Here is a 17,305-nt window from a genome sequence, read left to right as displayed (position 1 = left end):
GTGGGCGGCACCTGTTCTAAGAGAGGTGTGGCTCCATCACAGGTCAACTCAAAGAAAGGAGTGCTGGTTCCATTGTTACCGTGACAACTAGGGCAGTCCCCTGGGAGTAGCAGATGCACATATAGCTGGTGCTATACATCAGGAATGACATATTGTGTGTGGGTGAGCGAGTGAGAAACAGTGTGTGTGTGTGAGAGAGAGAGAGAGAGAGAGAGAGAGAGAGAGAGAGAAATAGTGCTTACCTCAGGCTATGATTCTGAATTACAGCTCAATATTCCTATCATATTGAGTATGTTTTCACAAGCTGGAGATACCATAAATTAAACCTTTTCTGCTTTGTTAACTGTCAGTTTTACATTCAGTATTTTCCATAAACCCAACTTGACATTTCTAAATATTGCACTTTTTCCAATTCCCACTGAGGCAAAGTAAAAAAAATCTCTGTTAATTTATATTTTGCTAGAGTGTTATTATTTACTGCCTAATTGTTTATCATCAACAGTGTTAAACACATCTCTGTGCAGCAGTTGATTGGAAGTGTAAATCTAAGGGATGCCTGTGTTAATGAGATATTGATATTCACACAAGCTTTATTTGGGTTTGTGGAACTCACGACTTCTATGTTTTTGCTGTATACATTATTCAGTTTACACAGTTTATGACTCTGCTCCTCTAGAGACTGTGAAGGAGATTAGCAGGATTCATCAGGTTTGGAGACCACGGTAGTGTCACTTTGATTGAAGATGCAGTTGAGAGTGCAGTGGTTGCAGCAGTTGCCCTGGTGAAGCAGGGGAGGAAGCTGAGTGGTGCGTCACCGTAGCAACCTCCATGGTGCCGGATGTTGTGACGCCTCTTACCCGGAGTGAGGAGCAGGTGCTTCAGGGTAAGCGTGGCACGTGGCGTAAGCATTGAGTGACACAAACGCTGGTATGGGCACTCTGAGGGGCTTATTTACTCTCTATCCCAACCATACCAAGCCAGGTCACACAGCGACTACCATTCCATTTGTTCATAAAAGAAACAGTATAAAGCATTACCAAAAAAGAATATTGAGAGGGCTAGTAGAAGGGAGACCCCACAGAGTTTCCCACAGATATCCGTTGCTCTTCTCAAATGGACCTTCTCTCTCTCTCTCGCGAGAGATGTACGTGACCATAAAGATAAACAAGTTATCTCTTAAAGGCACAGCATAGCTGTGTCTGTTACAATGTGCTGCCCTCACCATGAGCTGTCTGGCTCCCCCGGAGATCCAGCGAAGGCCATCTCTACTGAACATGGAGTAGGATCAAGGGGAGAGGTGGGACAGAGTCTCGGGCAGCCTGGGAGACCTGGGTGCCATTGGTCACCATGACTGGGCTGGTGGATGGAGTCAGTGGTCAGGCTTTGAGAGTGAGAGCCCGTGTCCCTATACAGTGCAGACTGAATTAGTGGTGCATGCATATTAATGTGCATGGCTGGAGAGCTGCAGGCCCATGGGCTCAGGCCATGCTGCAGCACAGCTGGTCACACCTTACATGCACACATTCACATTCATTAATAATCTTGTCACTGCCGCGGTCAACCCCAGAGAAAAGGTGGCTCCTCAAAGCTCCCAACCTCCTTCCCCCAAAAAGAATGTGCAGGTTCGAAAGATGACACAATTTTTCTCTTTCTCATGTTGTTGATTCGGAGCAACAAGCAGAACGTCTGTGACTTCTTTTCTGCAGGGCTCTAGTATAAGGGGCTGGTCTTCACCAGCGTGTCCACTGAAGATCATAATTAACAGAAAGGCCACTGCAGAAATTCAGTGGCAAACAGAAGCTTCACGCAAAGTGCAGTTTTGTATATGCGACTGGCCCACCCCCAGAAAGCTGCTGTACAGTTCAACAATGGGCTTTTCCCAGCCAGCCAGGACTTTGGTCTATTCACGGGAACATAGAGGAGCATCACCATAGGAGGAGATACGTGCTACTGACTTTTGGATGCCGTGTTTGTCTTTGGGAAGTATAGGTGCAAAATAAGACCATTTCATGCTTGTGTGGGTGTATGGGATTTGGGGGAGGTGATGGAAACCTTGTGTTGATGTTTCAGCACCCCATATTCCCCCTCATTAGGTCACTCGCCTTGTACAGCATTAAAATTTCAGCCATCATGAATAAGTCAAAGCCCCAGACTTTAGTCATGGGTGGGGGCAGGGGGAGGGGGGATTCTAAGGAGTGGAGAGAAAAAGAGAAGGTGAAGGGGACCATGAGGATAAAGGAAAATAGGAAAGGACAGTTCATGGGAGACAGTGAAGACCAGCGTCCCAGATCCTGACTGTCTGCTTTGGTTTTTTCTTGTAACACGACAATGAAGAAATGACATGCCCAGCATAAAAAGGGAGGTCCTGTTCTTGCTTCTGGCTCCTGTGCTGTTTAAGCATGACATGCAGGCTTGACAGCACCCCAGATTTATCGACCAGAATTCCGCTCTCGCTGAAGGACTCCCTGTGAGATCGTTATGGTGACTGGCATTGCTCCAAAACCGGAAAGGTGTTCTGGAGTGACATTAACGTTGTGACAAATCTACCTTCTAATCTCACCGGCCTTTATCATGGTGATGGGCAGTGCCTGGAACCATGCCCCCTCCTGTTCACACTAATAAGCACTCAAGAAATGGAATCTAATGTAGGGCCAGTTAGATCACTCCTTTGCTCCAAATAGTTTGATGCATTATGATGTTTGCACAGCTCGACACACGGATGAGTGAAGAGAAGGAGAATGGGTACAATTATTTTCTTATTTGAAAAAATAATCCCAGTTTCCTTTCTCGGCTCTAATAATTCACACATCTTGGAGTGATGGCTGAGTGCATGTAATGCTCTGCTATCAGGAGGACCTCTCAGCTAATGGCAGAAGGAAGGGAGGGATTCGTGGCATTCATTAAGATGAGAGCCCGTTAAATCTGGCTGTGCTCATTAATAGGATAATGAGATTACAATGGCAGTGAGGAGGGTGCAGGTGGCAGAATTTCGCTGCTCCAGAGTGACCCGCACACATTTGGACCTCTGCAAATCCGAAAGCCATCCAGCCAAAACCTCCAGCTCCGCTTCTCTTTAGTTTAGCCTCATTAGCCCTTGATTTCTCATAAACAAGATTAATTTGCAGTGGAGTATGGCAAGTTTTCAAACTTCAGGGTTGCTTTAAATGTTTGCATTCACTTTGGGCTAAAGTTTCTAAAAGCATCTGCACTGGTCCTAAAATTGCTTGACGAGCCTCCTGGATGTGTCCAGGAAAGTCTACAGCTTGGTCTCCTGGCTATTAGCAACTTGTTACCTTGCGCAGTGCTCATCGCAAAGAGATAGTGTGACACCTGCACTGTGCAATGGGAAGTGATTTCCTGCTGAGGGATTGTGAAGTCAAGGTAAGGCCGACTGGGACTCGGCCTGAACCAGCAGGTAAAGCGTTTGTGCCTCAGTGCTTGTAGAGGTAGATAAAAATTGATCAAGTGTGACATCATGACAGCACAGTGGCCACTCTTTCTTTCTTTTCTCTTCCTCTCTCTCTCTCTCTGCAGCCATCACATGGTCACAGAGTACATGGGAATACGGAATGAAAGCTTTATGAAAATGGCAGCCGTCGGGACATGGTTGGGAGACTTTGTGACAGCGTGGATGGTAAGGTGGCATTAAACTTGCATCTGCTAGTTTGCATCTGGTAGTCTTTGTTATCATTGCCGCACCACTTGACACAAACTCTTACATTCCAACATATTTGGAGCACTCTCCACATTTGAGCACATGAAACAGTACAGTTGCTCTCTTAGAATTCACTCTCACAAGCCAGTGCAAGCTTTTGCAAGAGTTCTGCAGAGCAACAGAGAGAATGGAAGAGCAATGTAGTACACTGCTGATGTTACTCACATGAACCTGTCATGTAACATCCCCCTTAATCAGCTAAAATGAACCCCACCACTGGGAGCCCAGCAGTAAAGCAGTTGGGAATGATCAGGAATTAGCATTTAACTGGGCCCAGCTGTTCTTTACACTATAAGAACAGTTGGATGGGCCTTCTCTTGAGTCTGCTTGTGGGAACTTATATGGACCATTGATGCTTCTAACATGCGCTCTATTCTGTGTAGTTGATACAATAGTATAAAAAGAATAAGATGAAGTGAAAGGTTATTTTCAGATGAAAGGACGCATTAGTTTTAAAAAAGCTTTAAGACATTTTGATTTTATAAATATTACTTAATTTAGGGAAAAATGGGTTTATGGGATGAGCTGAGTATGGCTGGGGAGATGGAGACAATAACTCAGGATGAACTTAGCATGCTTTTTAAAGTTCATACATGATCTCAAGTGGGGGTGATTTGACCAGTGGACCCCAGTTCCCGAGCACTGTCAGCCGTGCTGCCCCCAGCTCCTCCATCCTCATCGCAGCTGCAGTGCCTCCACCCACCTGCTGTCGGCAAACGATCCTAGGGGAGGGCGCTGAGGACAGAGCATGAGCAGCCCTGCTACTTTGAACTGTGTGTGTGTGTGTGTGTGTGTGTGTGTGTGTGTGTGTGTGTGTGTGTGTGTCCAGCTCTGACAACCCTCTGCTGCCTGCATTATATTAGTATGCCTGATGTAGAGAGGAAAGAGAATGTTGGGGAGGGGGCATACACACTCTGAAAGTGCTGAATCGAGACATTACTTTAGGCTTTTTTACATTCCATTAATTCAACAAGGCTCTTTCCCAACGACCTGCCCATCTTCACGAGGCTGTTTGTTCTTCTTCTTGTGGAGGGCGGGGACATGTCATGGTCCAAGCCGGGGCCCCAGGGCTGCCCCTGCACTGCTGGCCGGAGCATGAGCGATGGGCTGACCCATTGTGGCCCAGCTGAGGGGGTGAGCTGGTACCACAGGCCACTCTCATCTATCGCCACAGTAACCTTGGACTAAACGTGTCATCCTGAAAAGGCCAGATTTGCATAGAGACAGAGCGAAGGGGACAAGAAGGGATGGGAATGCGCCTGGGTTTAATTACTTTTACTGATTGCTCCAGGGTGATATTTTTCTCCTAAACAGCAGTAAACTTTGACAGCAGAAGCGTGCTCTGACTGTGAAATCTGCCTGCGTTGTCTGCACATCATCTTTGTAGAAAAGGCAAAAGAAGTGAAAATGGATTTTAATAAATGCATATAATATACTGCAAGCATTTCAGTGAAGGATGCACCAATATGACACCGCTTGATCCGATGTCAGTATTTCTGTCTCATTCCAGTGCTTGAGGTTTGTTACATTTAAGGATTAATATAAAAAATGTAAAAAATAAAAAAAAAACACTGTTCAACAGATATTCTTATTTATATTTTTCTTATTTTTGTACTTGTGTACAGTACCAAAATATGACATGCCATGCCATATTACTAATATGGGAGTTTAATGCCATTATCTGGTGTTGCCATTATAGTACAGTTATTAATAATGAAGCAGGTAACATCCAGTATCTGCAGTATCCTGTATCCTGCAATGAAATAGGCGAGTAAACTGCTGTTGTCTTTACTGTGAACAGTTGTAGAGATTTCCTGATGCATGCCTGTCTTCCCTGTCAGGTGACGGACATGATGCTCCAGGACTCTCTGTACCCTGACTGGGGACGAGCTGCTCGACACTTCTGGAAGCAGGGCACCAACAGGATCATGCTGTTCTGGTGAGCTGCACAGTGTCACTCTCCCTCAGATGGGGGATTTGGAGGGAAGTGAAGAAACCTGACAGCCATGTCATGGGAAAAGCGCTTGAGATATTGCAGGTGTTCTTCCATGTCAGCTGGGGTACATCTAACTGAAAAGGACCGCACAAACCGTTTTGGGTCTGTGCTGGTCTGCACCGTCCATGCCTGTCCGTGAAGACCTTTAATTAATGAAGCAAATCAGTGATGCAGGGTCATGGCATGCAGGTCCAGGTCTGTCCTGCTTTAACCCAGCTTTAAATGGTCCTCAGCTGGAGTCCAGAACTTCGGCTTTGTGTTGCCGTCGAGCTGTAGTCTGGTGCGGTGCCTCCTGTTCCGACTTGCAGCGCGCTCCAGTCCTGCTGTTTTTCTCTGACTCAGCTCTCGGTAATTAGCTCATTAGTTAACATGTGTTGTAGCAGAGAAAGCACTAAAGGGCTGTGGGCTAGGAAACGCTGGTCAAGTGGAACATTAAAGCTGTGATTGACTGAAGTAGGCAGAGACTTCACCACAGCCAGGTTTCTCCTGAACAAAGCTTTAGCTTGTCTCCCAGGCATCGCCCGGTGTCGTCCTGCTCTGGTTGCCCTGCCTCAGAAGGGAGCTTGTGTGTGAAACCTGATTTTGCCATTTCCCCACTGCTAGGCATGGAGGACTGTAGACAACAGTGTGGGAACTGGAGTCTGGGTTGCTTTACAAGTAGTGCCTTCAGTGCTCTCAATTGTATAGCGATGATGAATAAATGATCATACAATCATAATTTTATTATTCAGTTTGTATTTACTTTGTACAGATGTGTTTACCAGGACTGACAGCACAGATTGCTTTCCTCTTAACCAAAACCTTCATGTATATTTTGTGATTTAATCATTAAGATTGCATGCTAATGCAAAACCAGACAAATTATAAAATGAGGACTGCTTGATAGCATATTCAATATTAAAACTTGTACATAGTATTCTAGATTAAGTAGGCTACTATGTTTGTTTATTTGTTTATTTTATTTTGAGATTAAGTTTTATTTGTTGTTTCTTTTATTTTCCACTGACTCCTCCATGCAAAGTTAATTCAAGTCTCTTATTCTTAATGAACAGCATGTAATGAGAGTGCACAGAACATATAAGCCTTTCTCTCACTCCGTGGCTCCCTCAACTACTGCAATAAAAGACAAGTTGAAACAAATCCAAATGTTTACCACATTATATTTTTTAATGTATAGAAATAGAAAACAAAAACATTTTAATCCCTCTCTCTCTCTGTGTCTCTCTCTGACTCACTCTCTCTCTCTCTATCTCTCTCTGTGTCTCTCTGACTCACTTTCTCTCTGTGTCTCTGTCTCTCTCTGTCTCTCTGACTCCCTTTCTCTCTCTGTCTGTCTCTCTCTGTGTCTCTCTGACTCACTTTCTCTCGCTGTGTCTCTCTCTGTGTCTCTCTGACTCACTTTCTCTCTGTTTCTCTGTCTCTCTCTGTGTCTCTCTGACTCACTTTCTCTCTCTGTGTCTCTCTCTGTGTCTCTCTGACTCACTTTCTCTCTGTGTCTCTGTCTCTCTTTGTGTCTCTCTCTGTTTCTCCCCTTATCTCTCTCAATCTGTCTTAGGACAGTGTTGATCTCCCTGACATCTGTAGTGGTACTGGTCATTAGTACGGATTGGATTAGCTGGGATAATCTTAACCGTGGTTTCCTACCTAGTGACGAAGTCTCTAGGGCCTTCCTCGCCTCCTTCATCCTCGTGTTTGACCTCCTCATCGTCATGCAGGTGCAGCATTGCCCTCCCAGATGACTTATTAAAAATATGACTTTTTTCTCTCTTTGTCTGCTTGCTCCCTTTTTCTCTTCTCCTCACTCTGTGTCTCCCTCTCACACGCATACACACACACACACACACACACACACACACACAAGAATACTTGGAGATGTAATTGAAACTGTTTTCATGTCTTACCAAGGTATTATAAATGAACTGTTTCTTTCCATGTTAGTCATTATGCATCTGCACATGTATCAGAAGTTTCATGCATATGCTGTTATTCTTGACTATTTTAAGTATAGTCAGTGGTTTCTTTTCAAGAGGGAAATGTCTGTGGCAACCTGATTTTTAAAACAGTAACTTGGGTAAAGTGCAGAATGTCAGCTTTAGTTTGAGGGAATTTTAATCTATATCATGTTTTTTACATAGTCTCCACATTTGTGTGGGTCATAGATAAACAGACAACACTGGCCTTAAATAAAACTGTCAGGATCAGTACTTGGCTGTAAATCCTTTGCAGTTAATGACTGCCTGAAGTCTGTCACCCACGGCCATCACTGGTCACTGGCACTCTGCCAGGCCTAAAGCCACCATTTTTGGCACCTTTCAGGGGATCTTTACCTTCACGACATTCATGCACAGTGGGGTTCAGGTCAGGTGACTGACTGGCTGGCCTAGAGCAGCTCCTTTCTCTTTTTTCTCTACACTTTCTCTAATCTGTTTCTATGCTACACGTTAGCCTTTGTCCAATCCTTAGTCTTTTTGGTAGTTTTTTGACACATCCTCCATAGAGAACTTGATTTGTTTTTTCCGTGACTGAAATAATTATTTGGTCTTTGACTCCTATATACTTAAGCCCAGTAGTGCATTCTTGCATGCCTAACAATGTACCAAAGAATTTATTCTGACTCATCTAACGTTTTAAATCTGACAGATTCTGATTATCATTCTGTCGCTGTCTCATTACTCTCATACATCTATATATCGACCTTGAGTATCTGTACTATCTACACCATGTCACCTTCTTTTGCATTAGAGTGTACAGGTCCTTGATTTCTCTTCTGCACGCTGCACTTATTCGGACAGACCCATCCAGGATTGCTGCCTTGTGTATTCGCTAGCATGTTTATTAGCCTTATTTACGATTTCAATTAGCCCTTTACCACTGGAACGTAGCTCTCCCTGATCTGCTCCTTCTAACGCAAGCCCATTCAATAAAACGCAAGGCCTCAGAGACCGAAATGTCTCGCGTCACCTTTGTCTGTGTTCGCTGTGTGACGCAGCTGATACTTTATTCAGAGATTCCCACTGTTGACCCTGGTCATTGCAGAAACTCTGCAGCCTTTGGCCAAAGCTGAATTTACAGGACTTTTCATTTGATTCTGTTCTGTGTTCTTTATTTCTTAGCTTTAGTGGTCTTTTTAAGTATGATAGTTATCATTAACTTAAATGAGATGAAGCTGGCAGGGAGAGAGGAGGGAGAGAGGAGGGAGAGAGAGAGAGAGAGAGAGAGAGAGAGAGAGAGAGAGAGAGAGAGAGAGAGAGAGAGAGAGAGAGAGAGAGAGAGGAGGGAGAGAGAGGGAGAGAGAGAGAGGGAGAGAGAGAGGAGGGAGAGAGAGAGGGGAGAGAGGGAGAGAGAGAGGAGGGAGAGAGAGGGGGAGAGAGAGAGGGGAGAGAGGGAGAGGGAGAGGAGGGAGAGAGAGGGGGAGAGAGGAGGGAGAGAGGAGGGAGAGAGAGGGAGGGAGGGAGAGAGAGGGAGAGAGAGGGAGAGAGGAGGGAGAGAGGAGGGAGAGAGAGAGGGAGGGAAGAGGGAGAGAGGAGGGAGAGAGAGAGGGAGAGAGGGAGAGAAAGAGGGAGAGAGGAGGGAGAGAGAGAGGGAGAGAGAGAGGGAGAGAAAGAGGGAGAGAGGAGGGAGAGAGGAGGGAGAGAGAGAGGGAGGGAAGAGGGAGAGAGGAGGGAGAGAGAGAGGGAGAGAGGGAGAGAAAGAGGGAGAGAGGAGGGAGAGAGAGAGGGAGAGAGAGAGGGAGAGAAAGAGGGAGAGAGGAGGGAGAGAGGAGGGAGAGAGAGAGGGAGAGAGGAGGGAGAGAGAGAGGGAGAGAAGGAGGGAGAGAGAGAGAGGGAGGGAGGAGGGAGGGAGGAGGGAGAGACTGCCATCATATCATTTTAAATATCAAAACAAAGAATTTTGAAAATACATGTTTAATTTGTAGGATGTAAAGAATGAAGTCAAGGCAGTTATATTGGGTTAGCTGGATGGGGAGTTTATCCCAAGGTTTCTAATTACTCTAGGTCTATCCCAATGTTTCTAAGGTGTCTACAGTCAAAATATATATGTAATCATTTTTGTTTCATTATTCTTTCCCAAATTCCCCCACAAATTCCCCCACAATCAAATACAAATTATCCACAGTAATGTATCAAAGTCATCGTCAGAGCTCATAAGCAACTAATGGGATCTTCAGATCATGTGTGGTTTGATTGGGTTTTTGCTGACAGGGGAAGGAGAATGTGCAAATTTGACATCATCTCATGTAATAACGATGAACAAGGAACAGACCACAACCCTTTCATGAGAAGTTGGTTTTCTAAGTACTATTACTTCACATAAAAGAAAAGACTTCCGAGAACTTCACTTTCTAATCAGTGAAATAATCGTTTCCTTTTATCGTTTCCTTTTATTAATCATTTCCTTTTATTTTACAAGGTCCTCTGGGCTTATTGCTCTTACACTAGTTTCATGCTTTAGCTATCACATGTACTCTCAATTATGTGTAGAGTATAAAACCTCTCTGCAGCAACCTCTGTTCATATGAATGCTCTTCATGCTATAGGACTGGGAGTTTCCCCATTTCATGGGTGATTTGGATATGAACTTACCTGGCCTGTCCACAACCCAGCTGAAGATTAAACTGCCAGTCTGCAAACGGATCTTCAAAGAGGAGTATCATATACACATCACAGGTGTGTCTGTTACCCAGGAGTCTGTGTATTTAAACGTTATGTGAAGAATCATGGATGTTCTCAGTAAACAATTAAGAATATTAAGAAACTTGATATTTCACTTTATAATTACATTTGAAGATGTCATTTGAAATGCATGTTATGTACTTGCATATTCAATTCGCATTATTAGTTTCAGTTAAACATGGCATTTGTTTTAAAGACTGTTACCCAAGAGCCAACTGATTCTAATCCGCCACTCTTAAATGTACTACTCCATCTTAGGCTCACTCTGGTTTTTGCACTGCCAGCTGTTGTAGTCAAGAGTTCCCTCTTGGGTTGCATGCTCAGCAATTCACATCTGACTGTTAATCCTAATGTGTTGCACTGCAATTTAGCTTTATGAGAATATGAGCCTCGTGTGACTCGTTTATGAATCTTGTGTGACTAAATTAAAAAAAAAAAAAAGACTATTAAAAAGGAGACTCCTGGAGAAGAATATGTTTATTTCAAATCCCACAGAACCCATCTGTTTCATAATTAGAAGCTTCAGGGTTTCTTTTTCTATTTCAGACCACTAGAATATTTTAATAAAGATTATGCAGATAAAGTTCTTTGGTTAAGTTCTTTGCCACTTTGGTCTGTCAAACATGGTAACTACTCTTTTTTCTCTTTTTGATTCTCAAAAGCTAGAGAGATGACAGTAGATTTTTCTAAGTTGCAACCTATTAAAACACACACGTCAGTTTCATTCCATTGTTAATGACCCCTCCCGCAGCCTCCGTTCTGCTTTTGAGCTATTGCCCTTGGGTCACCATTACCGCTGCTCCCAAAGTTGGACTGTCCGAGGCAGGTTGTGTGCCTGAGGCCATTAGACTGTTTAATGACCATTTCACATGAATTATGCAATGGGCATTTAACTTATTTGCTAGAATTGATCATTTATTTCTTTTTCATATTGTGTATGTATGTATGTGTAGGTGTTGTCTTGTAATTTGTGTAATGATTGATTGCCCCAAATAAAAGTGAGTCAATTCAGCAGACTGTAATGTCACTAATAAGGGATGAATTTCCTTTTAGTGGTTTGCACTTTTTCATTTCTTTATGATGACTCCTTTCATATATATTGCAGGTAAATGGTTCAACTATGGCATCATCTTCTTGGTTCTCATTCTTGACCTCAACATGTGGAAAAATCAGATCTTCTATAAGCCTTATGAGTATGGTCAATATGTTGGCCCAGGAGAAAAGATCTTCACAGTGGAGGAGCCGGACACTCTTGGTCAGTTTAACCGTAGTACACTAACCTGGGATTGGCGCTCCAGTAACATAGACCCCTACACAAACCTGACTTACGTCCAGAGAGACATGTTCCTCCACAGCCGCTACGTCGGTGCCAGCCTGGACGTGAAGTGCTTGGCATTCATTCCAAGCCTGGCTGCTTTTGCTCTCTTTGGCTTCTTTATCTGGCTGTTTGGACGGTTCCAGGACAGCGAGACTTTCCCAGAGAGCCAGGACAAGACATACGAGCGCATCAAACGCAAGTCGCCATCGGATTTGGGCGTCACACCAGAAGAGGTGCACGTCTCCATGAGCGCGGGTCTGAAAAGGAGCGGTACTCCCATGTTGTTGCTGGTAGACACCCACCAGATTGGGTCTTCCACTAATTCTATATCGCCCTGTTCTGTGGAGACCCAGGAGACACAACCAAGTGTTTCTGTGGATAAAGCAGAGGGTGGACAAGCTGCAGATGTCGACAAATTGACACCATAAAAGTGTAAGCTTAAGCCAAGTTAATATGGACTCTAGAAAGCAGATGGATTTTTCTGCTGATCTTCAGCTCTGCCTTCGCCTTGATGGGTTCGTTGGACCAAAACAATAAAATACATGTCAGGAAGTTTGGGCCTCCAGAGAGGCTTTGTAAGCTGGCTCTGTGGTTCAGAGAGCTTTCTTTAAAACTTTAATAATAGTAGCGATCATAAGATGTTACATAACACAATATGGTGATGTTTTTAATAAATTTTAATAATATGTTTTCAAAGCACCATATGTGGCATCACAATTTTGGAACTTCAAAATGTTCTATATTAATTTTACCAGAGATGAGTACTATTTATCAGCCAATGGTGCTTATCACTTTATTTTTTTCTACAAATTTTTTATTGAGCTATTTTGGTGCATAGATCTAAAGACTATTTATATACTAAATGTATTTCAATGTGGTTATGATGAATATTCTCCTGAGAAAGCTGTGCCTTCAGTAGTTATGTCCATTAATGGACAATGAAATTTAGAGGTCTTTGTGACGTTATACATTGTTTTTTGTGTTAACATTTTGTTGTTTTTTGTGAATGATTTGAAACCTCTTATCAGAATATTTTTGCCTCAAGCTCAACACCAAAAAATATCAAAACAAATTATCACTTTATGATAAAAAAAAAAAATCATTAAAAAAACATGCTTTTATCTTGACTGTTTATAATTTAAATAGATATAATTTAGTTCATGCATGCATCACCTTCAGCTGGATGCCTTTTGGCACAGCTAGCATATTAAGGCACATTAAGGCTAATTTATTGTAGTTCCTGCTGAAAGTTTATGTAATTTTTCTCTCATATTTATAAAGGTCACCATTAATATTTTAACTTTAGTTGCATTACACAAGCCTGTGACACTCATCACCTCATTTTGAAGTTTAATGCAAAGTGCTTGCACCCCTCTGAAATCCATTGCACTAAATAAATTGGACATGGCCAAAGTTATTTTTTTTGTTATGTATTTTGTAGCCCTTAAAATTTATTTTTTCCTCTTTTCAAATTAACATTGCCATTTATCATGAAATATATTAATTTGTTTCACCCAAAAAAATAACATATTTGTTAAATTATTAATACATGTATTTGTGTCGAGCAGTGATATCAATAAATAACATTTCATAACAAAGATCAGCGAAGCTCAGTTGATGGAGTTTGTGTTTTTTATGTATCGGGGGAAATGATGTCGCTCATCTCAGAATGCTTTCAGAACAGCAACTGCAGGTTTCCATTTCAAACAGGCTTGGTCCACAGTGACCCTGTTGCCAAGCAACTCTTCAGGGCCAACCTCTTCCAGCTGCTGACCCAATTAGTTCATTAGGAAGAGAAAATAACTTTGTGCAGTCAAGGCAATCTGACTCGTTTAGATGAAAATTTGGTAAATGACTATCAGGTCTGATTACAGCTAGCAAATAAGGCTTACAAACCCATTTGTCACAGGACTTCTTGTACTGGAAGAACCTTCCAAGATGTGAGCCTTAGTCACTTAATGACCAGCACTGCCTAAAAAGGAATGTATGTATAAGGAATTGTGTGTCTTTGCATTGTATATCATTTTATTTGGAATTGTGTTTATGGCTAAAATCGGATCTCGTTGGCATCAGTAGATATTTATATATGCTGTTGGTCTTTGGCTGGGTTTTCATATAGCTACTGCTGAATGTCTTGGCAGAAGATTCTTAGTAAGTGTTACTGGAGGCTTAAAAATGAGGTATTGATTTCTTCTGAGCATATAGTTGGTGAAGGAAAACTATCAAAGCAACACTCTGTATGAGGTAGTGTTTGAGGCAAAGAGAAAAAGAACAGCAGCTCATTTCAACTTCGGAATGACCAATGTGTGAACCACAGAAACCCAGAGCAACAGAAGACAGGTTGAGGGGATAGTACTGCGCATGAGATCAAAACCTGAGCATCAACTATGGTTTTTTCATAGATTTCTCACAGTTAGCATTTACCATGCTATGTTGCTGTTGTACGGTAAATGTGTTGAATGTCAGATCCTTTGAAAATACATTTTAATGGTATAGTTAATTCTTTATGAAAGCAGAAATTCATGACATTGTGTATTCTGAGAATGCAACTGGGTTCCAATTGAATTTTTCTGTGTGGACATCCACGAAATTTCAGATCAGTTGTCATGCCACCTCTTTCTCCCCCCATCTCCTAGATCACGGTATCAGATGACATTTCTCCCATCATCCCCCTCACACAGCATGAACTGCGAGAGTCCTTTGAGTATGACTTCCATTGTGATTGTTCCTGAGAGATTGCAATGAGGATGTTCTTTGTCAGCTGCTAGTGTGCCTACACACTTGGGAGTTCTAGATTGCCCTCGACACTCACACAGTAGACACACGATGGACCAGATCCCAGGCCAAAGCCAGTCACTTGCTCTGAAGAGAAAGCCTAGAAGCACAGAGCCTTGCTCTTTTTCTTTCTCTCTCTCTCTCGTGCTCATGCTCTCTCTTTGCTTTCAATTGCTTTCTGCACAGATATGAAACTGCATTTTTATCAACCTTGCAGCAGGGCAAGGTAAGACAATATCATGGTGTCATGTTGCCACAAAAAAAGGAAAGAAATTACATATTTTAGCCCTCATAGTTTAATAGCTAGTCAGACCATTTTTTAAAAATGATCATGGTTGCATGTGTTCTAATTGCTTGTAATTACTTCTGCAACAAAAAATAATTTACTGTGATGACTGATAATTCAGGGAATCAGTTTTGTTTAAAATGGGACCAACTATTTTCTACAATTTGTCACTGTTAATTCAGAATTCAGTTGCAAATGAAAGTTCAGTCTGCAAACAGTTATGAATAAGTCATCTTCACATTAAGCAATATAAATAATGTAAAGTCCCATTCTTACATATTCTGAAATGCTTTGCAATATGTGACTGCTGTAACCTATCTTAGCTGACTAATTGCTTTGACTAATTTAAACCATCGTTATTCAATTCAGCAGTGCAACATGTAATAGGTACATCTGCAAATATGAGTGAATGAAATAAGTGAAGGTGATCGTAGTTCTAAACTTACTGTACAGTGACGTATGAAATGTTGGTCCTTGCGCAACTCTCTTGTACATCTGTTATGCTGTAAAGGCACATCATAACCACGCTTGAGATCCTCCTTACAGGTCGATTGCAAAATGCTCCCAAAGTTAATCACTGGTTGATTGCTGAGGCACAGACAGTAGTATTAGCTCCCTGTGAGCCGAGGCATCTGTTGCAGTGGTCTCATCTCTCCAACAGAAAATTGGGCATTTAGGAGCCAGTTGGACAAGCCCCATGCCTGCTGTGACTCTACTTTCCTGCCTCTGGCAGAAGGCCACCAATCACTAGGAACTGCTGAACCCAGCTATGCCAGGAGATACTGTTGCTGAATCCACCCCGAGCGCTCTGGCTTGGTATTCTCCCAGTGGTATTTCACTTTTCATAATACGGATACAATGATTAATTGTATTCCTGTAAGATTAGTTCATGATCTTCCATGGTGACATTTTAGGTCCACATTGCCCTTCTTTGTTCAGTGCTGATTCTCCTTTCAGGCGTGCTCTTCACAGATGACTACATTTTCCCACAGAGCTTATTTAATCAACAAGACTTATTATTCCAAAAAAAAAGCAAAATAAAAAGGAGGAAGACAAATGAGCCACATTCATGTGTGTCGGCATAATCCCATCCTTGGGTTTCCAGAACACTTATTCGGGAATATATATTTCCTGTGATCATTAGCCCAAAATGTTCATCCTTTTCAATTAAGGTGAAAAGCTTCAACATTTTTAGAAAATTTTGCAAAAATATTCTAAACTATTAACCACTTCAGAAATCTTTTCCCTTTGGGAGAATAGGGATAGTGCTTTGGAGGGTGGGTTGGGGGTGTTTTCTTTTGTGTAGGCTAGATTGAACATTTTATTGAAGTTATAAACCCTAAACCAAAAACTTTTGTCACATTATCTTTTTATCACCTCAGGAAATCCCTAATTCAGTGGTTATAGATATCTAGAATACGGTGGAAAGCCTGGGATATTATAACCTCCAGTTGCTCTCTGATGTGTTTTTGATACAAGGACTTGAACATGATGGTTTTTGGTTATGGATGTGAATGGCTTTGCCACTGTGCTACTCCCATAGCTCCCACCACAACCTCAGGAAGCTTTCGTCTAAAATAATTGCATCTACCACCCCACATTAACCTTTAAGAGCCTTCATTTTATAATTGCTGTAACTGAATTTTACCTCAGCTAGAATATTACGTAATGTAAGTGCAGTTAGATTCAGCCCTGGAACATGTCCAGATTGGTGAGGTAAAAAGGGCTGTATCTGCAAGTTGAGTTGAGAAGTCCATAAATGAATTCTTGATCAAATGCAGGTGCAGCAGGGATGATGTGTGTGTGTTTTTTGTGGCCTGTATGGCCTGTATCCTGCATGCTGAGAGCAACATGTACAGGCAGAGCTTGATCAGCAGATTTCCCTGTGGGTAGGAAATGCTGCACTAGTGTTGGATCTTTACACAAGAAAAAAAATGAGTAGAGGTCCAAGGATCTCATTTTAATAGTTGAAATAAGGACTGATACAGTCATTTGGATAGTTAATTACTTATTGTTTTATGGGCGCAACGTTACTGTTGCCTGAGTTCTCTGTGGCTGAAAAGGCGCTGCTGACAATGGTACTTTCTAAAATTGACCAAGTGGATCACCATTTGGACTCCTGGAGGTCAGTATGTACTCTGAGGAGAGCAAGACTGAGAAAAGCAACCTCATGCCTCCTGAATGACCTTGGATGGTGTGTACTGTGTAAAGTGTACTTCTGAATATGCTGCTTTTACTGCAACTGCTAATACCTTTCCTGTCTCTGATCAAATATCTGCACCTTGAAACATATAAGGGGGAAGGGGGTGTGTAAAACTGGATAAATTAATTAAACCAAGCTAGGATGATGACACCCAAATTTAAAGTTCATCACAGCCACAAATATTTATGCCAAGATGCTTTATAAAGCTTCACAATATGACATAGGCTGGACTTCAAGAATGTTATCATTGATCCTGCCATAATCAGTGTGTGATTGTCCCATGTTACCCAATACCATCCATTACCAATTGTGAAGACAGCAAACAAAAAGGGCAACGCA

At 42.3% G+C, this 17,305-nt stretch overlaps 1 protein-coding gene across 13 annotated transcripts in view; it reads left to right on the top strand.

Moving 5' to 3' along the window:
* tmem117 (transmembrane protein 117) overlaps positions 1-13,288 on the top strand; it is a 38,002-nt gene extending 24,714 nt beyond the window's left edge. For all 13 annotated transcript variants that reach the window (XM_081712179.1, XM_081712178.1, XM_027001069.3 and 10 more), the window contains 5 exons: positions 3,535-3,634; positions 5,557-5,654; positions 7,267-7,426; positions 10,249-10,378; positions 11,490-13,288. In XM_081712179.1, coding sequence (XP_081568305.1) covers positions 3,535-3,634; positions 5,557-5,654; positions 7,267-7,426; positions 10,249-10,378; positions 11,490-12,130 — 1,129 coding nt within the window. In that variant the 3' untranslated portion in view covers positions 12,131-13,288. The remainder of the gene's footprint in view (positions 1-3,534; positions 3,635-5,556; positions 5,655-7,266; positions 7,427-10,248; positions 10,379-11,489) is intronic.
* The last annotated feature ends 4,017 nt before the right edge of the window (positions 13,289-17,305 follow it).

The sequence above is a fragment of the Electrophorus electricus genome, chromosome 4 (genome assembly GCF_041902795.1).
Source record: "Electrophorus electricus isolate QZ-2024a chromosome 4, ASM4190279v1, whole genome shotgun sequence".
NCBI classification, from domain to species: Eukaryota; Metazoa; Chordata; class Actinopteri; order Gymnotiformes; family Gymnotidae; genus Electrophorus; species Electrophorus electricus.
Note: the sequence above shows the minus strand (reverse complement) of the source record. Positions and strands in the feature narration are given on the sequence as shown.